Here is a 10,305-nt window from a genome sequence, read left to right on the forward strand (position 1 = left end):
AGAGCCGCCTCGTAAGGCAGCCGACACGTTCTTCCTAGATTTCCTGCCAGCTTTGATTCACGTCACGTGAGCGACCGCTGAGGTTCACCGACGTTGTCTGTGGACAGCAGCGTCTGAACGGAGACTCGGTGACCAGGGGAGGAACAGGTGTCACTGCTATTTTCCAAACTCTACTTCAAGATAAAATATGTCGCTGGAATGACCAACGTAGAAAGATTCTAAGCTATCGATGACGTTAAACACCAAAGCAGCAGGCCCTCTGCTCCGACTCCTGTGCCCGAGTTCTGCGCAGGTGTGACAGGCAGCGTGTAGTCACCAGTTCAAGGCCCACCTGGGTCCCCAAGAGCTCCCGGCCCCAAGAGACACAGAGACACAGAGACACAGGAAATGTCCAAACTGACTGTTTAAGCATCAAATTCAGTGATGTTTAACTGCTTTTAAGTGAGTCCACCCAAAACTGCATTTTTTAAATAAATCACATTTTCCTGTGTACCCCAAAAGCTTGTGAAGCTGTTATGATTAAAAGCTCATTAAAGCTGGACACTGAGGTTGGAGACCTGACGTTCTGGGCACTGAAGGCCACAGCAGCCTCCCCAGAAGTGCACCCGCTGGGAAGAGACCGGAGAAGCTGGGACTCTAGCCCTGGGTGCTGCCTGGAGCTCGAGCGGGGGCCCCGCCGGCCCCACTCCTTCACCGCCAGCAGCCACTCCAGTTTCCCCCACTTGGCAAGTACCCAGAAAAGGGCCCAGAGCCTCCAACCAGCAAGGTGAAAACGCCTCCTTAGCCAATGGGAACCAGCGTGCGCAGGGGCTCCAACCTTCGCCCAGTGCTCACCCTGCTGACGAGACTGGCCTGGACCCTGGGGTCCTGTTTTGCTGACACCCCAAGGTGGGACTGGACCACGCGGACAGCTGTGGCCAGTCTGCCCCACGGCCACCTCTTCTAAGAAAAAGCCCTGCTTTCCTTCCAGGCAACGATGCCGTGGCTGCTTCCAGCCCGTGCGTCACAGGGCAGGCTCCGTCCTTGGCTCCAGAAGCCAGGCGGGCCCAGGCCTGGCAGGCCAGACCTCGCACCGCCCCGGTGTCCTTGAGGACAGACAATGGGTCCCTTCACACAATTCCCAGACCTTGTGCTTGCAACCGGGAAAGGGTCCTGGCTGGGTCTGCTGCACTCTGGGCCGTCGGAAGGTAGGCCGACAGCTGCCGGGGTCACCACGGAGGACAGCTGAGTCACAGAACCCAGGAGGACGCCAAGGATCCATCAAGAGGGAAAACCGAGCCCTGGCCGGGGCGCCTGGGCCCTGGATGAAGCCAAGCCACAGGTCAGAGCTGCCTCCTGGGCTCGGTCACAGGGGCTGACTTCTCTTCACAACCATCCCCTTGACCCGTTACAAACACCGGGGTGGGGAGGCTGCCGTCTACAGCTGACCTGATCGGCTTCCTTTCTTTTCCCCAGAAGGACCCAAAGGGTTCGGTTTTATTATTATCAGTTACACTTTTATAGTTGAGGAAACCGCGGCACAGAGGTGAGGTAGCGTGACAAAAACTACACAGGTGGTCGAGTCCGAGACACGGCAGGGCTTCGAGATGGCGGCCGCTGAAACGCCAGTCAGCGCGCTCAGCCACGGACACCACCTCTCACGCCGCATCGCCCGGCTACTCAGCAGACAAAGGCCCTTCGCAGGATATAGCTGTCCATAGGAAGCAATAAAAATTTATAAATTCGTCTTCCTACTATGAAATGTTAAATGACAACATGGCGCAAAGAGCAACCCCACCAAAGGGACGGAAGGGCTCCTGGGTGACATCCTGACAGAGGAGGGGAGCTGCGTTTAAGAGATGCCGAATTTCAACCTGCAGACTGTGGTGCTGGCACTCCAGGCAGTGTGGAAATGCACGGCTTGTGTCGGACCAGGTGAGAGCTCTGGCCGGAGGTCACAGTATTTGAGAGGTGGCTAGACATGAGGCTAGAAAACAATAGAAGAAACCTGACCAGTTTCTAAGGAGAGCTTTTCCAGACGTCGCCTTTTGGAAATGCACGTTTTCAAATGCAAAGTTTTAAAACCCAGCCTGGCTCCCTGATGGCCCACGTCACAGGCCCAGCAGTGCAGGCGGACTCTCTGGAAACCTCCTGGAGTCGCCGGCCTCCCCTTAGAGCTGGGCGCCCACCGCCTCCACGATGGCTCGGGACACCGCAGGGCGGTCAGCAGAGGGAAAAAGTACTGGGTCCGCCACCACGCTGGGAAAATAAGCTACCAACATCCAAACACTTTGAAAATACTCCTCTGGTACTTTTCAAATGGGTTTGAGCTGTGGTAACGAAGACTTTGACTTTATCCTAACAAGGAATTTGAAAGTAGAAATTTATTTCACATAAGCCAAAGGCTGAGGCTTAAAGGCTGCCGTCCCTGGCTTGCACAAGGTCCTGCAGAGGCAGAGAGTCGGATGCTGGCCTCTTAAACCCCACCCAGGGGAGGAGAGGCCAGCCCTCCCCTGGGACAGAGGGTTGTCCCCGCAGGATGGAGCAGAGGAAGGGAACCTCCCCAGCTCCAGGGTGACAGACGAGGAGAGGGAGCAGAGACCCAAGAGCCCAGCTGGAGGGCCTGCCCCATCTCTGGACCAGGACCACACCCACCCACCTGTGAGGAGGAGGCCTCATTTCCGTACAAAGGGAAGCTGATGGGAAATTAGATTCTCCCCGGGGCCAAGATCGAGGAAACCCACTGGAGGCTGGTGAACGGGGAGAAGCTGTGATTTGGGGTCTAGTCTTCAAGGACGAAGGCAGACAGTTAAGTGGCCTGAAGACTGTCCCTCTCCATCGACGGGTTCTGATCCCCGAGCGGAGCCTGCAGGAAGGCGGGGCCCCAACCCAAGAAGTGGCAACGCCAGGACCTTCTCCAAGTGTGGATAGGGGCTGGGCCAGGGGCGTCCACTTGCCCGGACCAAAGGTGACGGTGCCCAGGCAGGCTTCCTGAAGTCACACTTGGCCAGGGGCACCTGGACGGTCACCCTGATCTCAGCACGGCAGGGCTCACTCCCAAGCGCCCCAGCAGACCAGGGATTCCAAGAGGCAGGAGCTGGAATATGGCACAAGTCCAAAACACAGGTCATCAGAAGTTGATGGATTTGGGAACAGCTGTCTGGCAGGCTGACTGGGACCCCAGGGGAGGTGCTCACCAGCCCTGCACGGCTGTGGGGCCCGTCCACATCCCCAGACTCCCTCCAACAACACGGTTTCCTGTCCCCTGGACGGGGGCATGGGGTAACTGCGTGGCTCTGGCGTGGCCTGGACTGTGGGAGGGAAGTCAGTTTTAAAGAGTTGATTCCCATGACCTCACAGTAGAGGCTACAGGGAAAAGAATCGGGTCAGAGAGGAGCGGGTGTGGAGGGCAGAGGTCCCGCTGCCCAAGGCCAGAGCCCCAGTGCCGAGTGACTCCGATGCAGTGTGTTTAGAACGTGACTCCCCCAAAAATGTTCAAGGTGGGAGGAGGACAGGAAGGGGGCAAGGAAAATTGTCACAAGGTATCTTCTAAAACCAGCTTTTTAATTACTGTGGCAACAAATGTCTACTGTAGTGCTGAGGCAGTAAAATATTCAAAAATTAAGTGCTCCTACAAATGCTTCTGAGCTGAACTGAGTAGCACACCCGACCTTGCACAGCTTCCACGAGCCGCAGGACCAGACGGCCCGCAGGGCGCCAGCCGCCCTGCTCTGGAACACCACCTTCTGCTGTCCAGCTGGCACGAACTCAAGGGGCCAACCTGAATCACAAGATGCTCCTGGACCGTTATGTCTGAAGCCTCAACCATGAGGCAAGACAATCTACTGTGGGGCCCCAGTGGAACACACTCCCAAAACAACATGCTGGGGAGAGAAGTCTGATGTCCCCAGAGATTCCCATTCAGCCTCTCCAGGGAGGCCGAGGGGAGGGTCCTGAAAGCAAAGGGAGGATGCGACGGCTGGACCCTGGCGCCAGGCTCCTTCCTTACCCTCTTATCTTCTAAGTCCTCAATTTCCACCAAATCATGTTTTTAGGTAGAAAATGAGAGCAAATGCATGGGGACAGACACCTGGGAGAAAAGCTGAGGTGAAACCCAGTATTTCTGCACGAGTGGAATCTGTGAGCAACCCCAGCAAGGACGCACCAGACTGGACTCCAGGGCCCAGGGCAACAGGAGAGCCCAGAACTGGTCTCCTTCCTCCAGCAGGGCTGTCCCCTGTCTCCCTCAGACTGCTACCTCTCCGTGTCCCCAGCTGGACCCCATCACACCAAGACTCAGTTCTACGCTGGCCCAGTCCACACCGGCAGCCATGGGAGCCCCCCAGCCCCACCGTGTGTGTCCATGTCACCAATAACCCTCTTGTTCCGTCCGCTCGGTGCCGCCTGCCTCCTCACAGAACGGATGAGACCAAGCCAGGTCACTAAGCACAGCTCTGAAAACTGCAAAACACCGTGAAAGTGCAAGGTGAGCGAGTGCTCCCTGGAACCCCTGTGCGCGTTGGCGTTTTCAGTCCTGCGCTCAGCTATTTTACCAAACCCTGTAAGGTTTTGTGGAGAACCTCACCACGCAGGGGAGTGGGGTTCCATTTTTGTTCTACAGCACTTGTATTTTTAAATATTGTTCTTTTCAAAAACCAATTAAGATGTGAAGGCAAAACCCGGCACAAGCATTAGACTTCCGGCAGATGCGAAGAAAGGCTTCAGGATCCAAGATGTTCTCACTGACTCACTGAAGAATTAAGATGACCTTATCCAGAAGCCCTCGCTCAGTCTGCCTTACAGCCCCTTCCTTCAGAGCCTGCTGCCCTCGGGCACCCCGGCCTTGGCTGGCCCTCCACACTCTCCGGAGGCACAGTTTCGGGGGCTGAGTGTTAAGTCCCTTCAAGGACCCTGAAGGACGCTGCAAGAGTGGTCTGTCGTGTACTTCGTTTTAAAACTACAAACACTGACCGCCCACTTCCTGAATAGTTCACTCAGAATTTTACAACTTTTGCAGGCTCTTCGAGAGTGCCAAAAGTACTCTGGCCCAGCCAAGAAAAGTAGAAACTATTTTTGGCATTCCGAAGGGCAGCTGTAGGACGCTGAATGCAGTCGGCGCCTGAAACGGAGGCTGCCTTTTCGGATTGTGAAAATTTCTAATCAGCCTGTATCCGAATAGCTCAAGGCCTGCAAGAGACTCGTGGCATCCCGGGTCTGGAACCTCTGGGGACAGAGGGGACTGGCCGGTGAGGGCGGGATACTTTGTGCCAACAGGAGCGCCGGGTCCCCGCGATGGCACCGCCGCGGCGCGCCCTGCCTGGAGATTAGAGGAGGCAGACCGCGGGCGCAAACCCGCTCGGACCCCGACTCTGGCCCCAGCCGGGCCGTCCGCGCCGCCCCAGAACTCGGGGACCCGCACCGCGGCCCCTCCCGGAACTCGGCCAGGCTCGCCCGCGGCTCAGGGAAGCCCGAGAGAACCGTGCGTCCCGCGGGGCCCGGGACAATCCCGGCAGGAGGCTCTCGGCGCCCCGGCAAGAGCGGGGAAGTGGTGGTGGTGGTGCCGCTGCCGCGGGTCACAGACGGGGCGCCAGGGAGGCTCCCCCGGGGAGGAGGGGGAAACGGGGAGCGGGAAACGCCGAGTAGGAGGAGGAGGGAAGAGGGGGAGGGGAAAGAGAGGAGGAGGGGAAACGGGAGGAGGGGAGCGCCGGCTCGGGGAGGAGAGGGGGCTGGAGCAGGGCGGGCAGGGGGAGAAAGGCGAGAGGAGGAGGGGAGCGACCGGGACCGGGCCGCGCGGGGCGGCGGGGCTTTCCCCGGCTGCTCCCGACAACTTCCCGGTCCAGCGGGGATTCCGAGCTCCAAACAAAGGCGGCTCCCGAGGCCGCGCGCGCTGCGCTCAGGTCCGCCCCCCGCGCCCAGTCCAGGGCGGACAAAGGCCCCGCCGCTCCGATCCGCCTCCCCGGCCCTCGGCTCGCGATCGCCCAGCGAGCCCCGAGCCGCCGGAGCCCCTGCCCGCCGGTGCCCCGTGCCCCCGCCACACTCACAGGATGGAGGTCTGCGGCGCCACGGCGGGCACGGCCTCCAGCAGCAGATGCATGCAGCGCACCGTGGTCCGGAAACACAGGCAGCGGCTCGGACACCCGTTACCCGGCTTTGGGGCGACCGCAGCCAGCCGCCCCAAGTAGCAGCACAGCACAAGCGCCAGCAAGCAGGGGCGCGAGGGGAGCACGGCCATGGCCCTCGGCGCGCACGGACGCTTGGACGCACGGACCGACCTCGAGGGCCCGGCGCATCCACGGCCGGCTCCGGACTGCGCCCGCCTGCCGCCCCGCAGCGGCCCACGTCCCAGCTGTGCGCAGGGGGCGGGGGGCGCCAGCTGTGCACATGCGCGCGGCTCCTCCCTTCCCACCCCCACCTCCCCCAGGGCCGGGGCGGGGCGAGGACCTCCAGCCCGGCGTCCGGCCGCCGCGCCCCCTTCCCAGCCGCGGGGCTGCCCCGGGTGCAGAGGTCAGCTTGGGCCCCTGAGTTCCAATCCCAGATCTGCGCCCACAATCTGGGGCCTTGGCCAAGTTGTTCCAACCTCGCCTAGCCGCCGTTTCCACATGTGTGCAATAGGGTTTTTTGTTGTTTTGTAAAACACTTTTAGAACGCTTACCAAGTTCCAGGCAGGGTTCCAAGCGCTTGCTTGCTCGCTTTCGCGCGCTCGCTCTCTGTTTCTCTGTCCCTCTCCCTACACACTCTGCCCCGCACCGGCCCTGTCTTACATGCACACGCACAGGCACACACACGCGCGCGCACACACACTGCAGCAGTGGATTGGATTGGAATAGGCGGTGAGGCTCCCTGCCTGAGCCCCCGAGGCCTGTTAACTGCCCGCGCGCTCTGTGCACCGCGGACCCAGGGCACTGCTGGGACACAAGGCCTGTGGGTAGAGTCCTGGGCGCAGCTGGGCCAGGTGGACACTCCATGTCCTTTATTTCCTCCCTCGTGGACCCACCGTGAAGAGCCCCCTGGGCCTCCCCCCGTGGGCCTCGCGCCGAGCCACGGGAAGGCAGCAGAACGGTGGGACGCGGGGGGGGGGGGGGAAGAGACAGTTCCTGTATGTATGTTTGCAGCAGCGTGCTGACACTTCACCCACGTTTTCCTCCCTGACTGGCAACTGGCTCAGGGCCCCAGTCTCTGCCCGTTACAGCGGAGGAGGAGGTCCAGACAGCCGTTCGTCCAAAGCTGCGCGCTCGCCACACCCAGCGTCAGAGTGGAGCCTGGGTCTGTTTGGCCCCCAGACTGCTGGGTGACGGGATGGGCATCCACCCCCGGTGCGCTGCCTGGGGCTGGGATGATGGAGCTTTCCCGCCGCTGTGTCAGCGAACCGCGGGACCTGCAGGGTTTCTAGGGTCGCATTTAGGAGCCGCTGAGTGGTGGTCGACCCGAGGCCCCTCCGGAGACCTGTCCCAGAAGCCCTTGTCCTCGTTACCACATGGAGCAGCCTCCCCAGCCATCCAGGGACCCGAAACACACCAGCCGGGAGCCCTGCATTCTAACCAGGCACATGGCTCCCACAGAGCACACCCCTGGGCTACACACCCGTTTCCAACTGTTGTCCAGGTGCCCCAAATTTTTGATGAGAATTTGAAACTTATGTCAGAAACCCAAAATGCTACTCTCCCTAAAAAACAGTCACTAACTTGATGCTTCAAACCACTTTCCCACGCCTCCCAACCCAGAAGTTACCTCCTTGGTCCTCACCCATGTGGAAGGAGCGGTGAAATCCTGTTGGTTCAGTTACTCCTTGGTGCTCAATTTCTGTTCGTTCCAACCTCCCTCCCATAACCTCCCCACCACCCCTGGACCACCACTGAGATCCTCTCTTTGGCTCACCCGTCCACCCTCCCTGCAAAGGACAGAGAAGGTGTCACTGCTTTGACCCCGACGCTCCCTCATTCCAGTGTCTTGGGGCCCCTCCGGTTTCAGTGGTAAAGGCCACCTTTCACCCCCAACCTCTGCCACCCCGGGGGCGGGCATCTCTGAGCAGCACGCAACCTCCACCTGCCATCAGCTCAGCAGCAGCTGCGGCTGCTTTCCTTTGTCCTTTGGCTGGGCAGTCGCACCCAGTGATTTGATAGAACTCTGATGCAGGCGTGGGCCTGAAGGTATTTTGCGGGGAGATTAATACTGGTTAACTTCTGCAGTCAGCTGACTTAGAGTAAAGTCTTCCCTCCATAATGTGGATGAGCCTCATCCGATCAGTTTAAGGTCTTAGAAGCAGAAGCTGAGGTTTCCCGGAGAAGAAATTGTGCCGAAAGACCTCAGCACCCATTCCTGCCTGCGTTTCTAGTCTCCTGACCTGCCTTTAAAAGGTAGGACCTGCCAGTCTCCACAACTGCACAAGCCAGTTCCTTAAAATCTATCCACCCGTCCTTCCATCCACCCAACCTTCCCAGCTTCCTTCCTTCCACCCATCCTTCCATCCATCCATCTGTCCACCATCTGTCCCACTGTGCTGTCTCCCTGAAGACATCAGTCGGGCACACGGCCATCTGCACGGCCTGGGTGGAGGTGTGGGAGGCCGGTGCAACGATCAAGCCTGAAAGGATCCATACTTGAGCCATGAAGCTCTTCCTTCCAACGGCCCTGCGTGCTCCCGGCACCTTTTGTCCAGCCAGTACTTCCTGCTTCTGCCCTCTAGAGGCCCATGGGAGCCTCACCCCTCACCCCACCCCACCCCCATCTTCGCCTTCCCGTGGGCCACGTGGACAACCACATTGTCTGCCCCAGCCCTGTTATCTGTCCTCCAGCGGACGTTCCTTCCAGGGTGACCGTGCTCGCTGACAAGCCTCAGTTGCTCCCGTGGCCACACAGAAGGCTCCACCGTTTGTGTGCTGCTGGCACAGACACCGCAGGTGTCGGGCTGTGGAGACCGGAGCAGTCCTAACCCATCTGAATGCCGGCTCAGCACACCACCTCCGGTGCGCACACAGCTTGCTGTCCAAGCCTCACAGCGGCCCTGAGTAGGTGTTCTTGTCCCCACTTTGCAAATGAAAAAAAACGGAAGCTTAGAGAAGAGAGCAGCCTGTCCAAGGACCCGTCGCTAGTCCGGGGAGGGCAGGGATGGGGCCTGACTCGGCAACGCCCTGCAGCACTGAGCTGTGTGACCCACGCGCGGCCGGCCACGGTGCTGGGGACCCTCCCAGGCTTCATTGGGCTGCCGCCCGCGCCCAGCGCTGCTGACGTTTGCCGGAGGACCGCTGGGGCTGCAGGGGCCGCTTCCTGGGGCTTCCAGGCCCTCTGCTCCCCAACACTGCCACAGCTGCCGCCCTGGGCTGGCCTGCGGAGGCTGAAGAGCTCTGGCCGTCAGGCTGCAGGCCCTCCTGGCCTCAGGCCGTCAGCGGCCGGTCTCCCCCTGCTCAGCTGGCTGTCCCCCCGCCCCAAGAGCCCCTGGACACGTCAGACTCGCCCGTGGGGGACCTGAGGGAGCACCTGCGCCCTTAGTGCCCTCGGGCCCCCAGGTACAGTCGGTATTCTCTGCCCCCTCCAGCGGGATGGCGCCTCCTGTCTGCTCATCTGTCTCCCCACACTTGGTGGGTTTCTGAGGAAAGATCCTGGGTTGTGGGACAGGACACACTGGGAGGCAGGCTGGCCAACTCTGTGCTCCACCCGGAGACTTCCTTGCCCCCTCTTGGCCTCGGGCTCCCCATCTGTAAGGCAAGGAGACCAGCTCCTCCCCCAGGCTGAACGGGGAAGTTGTGGAGATGCCTGCACCGGAACCTTCCGTAAACACCGGGGCGCGAGTGTCCTCCTTCCCGGGAAGCTGCCCGGGGTCTGGGGGGCCCGGAGTCGGGCGGCCAAGCGGCCATTCCCAGACGATGACTCAGACCCTCCAGAACCTGGCGGTGCCTAAGGCAGCCCTCAGCCTCCCCGGCAAATCCGACCCGGAGCCTCCGCCGGCGTCCTCCCACCCAGCCCCGCCCCACCCCGCTCACTCGCTGCAGCCACGGGACCTGCTGGGTGACTCCAGGGGCCAGTTTGGGGGTGGCTGCCCCCGAGCGTCCCAGCCTGGGTGCCAAGACCCACACAAACGTATTGACCGCAGTCCTGGAGGCCGGCAGTCCGAGGTCGAGGTTCCTCCTGCAGACTCAGAGGGGGAAGCCCCCCCCCCCGCCTCCGTCCAGCTCCTGGTGTGGCCGGAAGGGCTGCGGCCACCTCAGCAGCCCTTGGCCGCGTCCTCGCGGCCCTTCCCTGTGTCTGTCCCCACCAGGTGTTTCCTCCTCCCCTGGGAACACGCTGGCTCGGGACGCCCTGCTGCCCTCCCCCCGACTCTGACCTCGTCCG

At 60.8% G+C, this 10,305-nt stretch overlaps 1 protein-coding gene across 6 annotated transcripts in view; it reads right to left on the reverse strand.

Moving 5' to 3' along the window:
- PXDN (peroxidasin) overlaps nt 1-6,400 on the reverse strand; it is a 60,913-nt gene extending 54,513 nt beyond the window's left edge. For 3 of the 6 annotated variants that reach the window (XR_004326075.1, XR_004326074.1, XM_032496943.1), the window contains exon 1: nt 6,021-6,339. Coding sequence is in view for 3 of the 6 variants with exons in the window: in XM_032496943.1 (XP_032352834.1) it covers nt 6,021-6,211 (191 nt within the window). In the remaining 3 variants the exon portion in view is untranslated. Of the gene's footprint in view, nt 1-6,020 lie in introns of all 6 variants that reach the window. The other 3 variants (XR_004326076.1, XM_032496945.1, XM_032496946.1) reach the window with 3 other exon arrangements.
- Nucleotides 6,401-10,305: the final 3,905 nt, after the last annotated feature.

This window comes from Camelus ferus, chromosome 15, assembly GCF_009834535.1.
Source record: "Camelus ferus isolate YT-003-E chromosome 15, BCGSAC_Cfer_1.0, whole genome shotgun sequence".
Lineage (NCBI taxonomy): Eukaryota > Metazoa > Chordata > Mammalia > Artiodactyla > Camelidae > Camelus > Camelus ferus.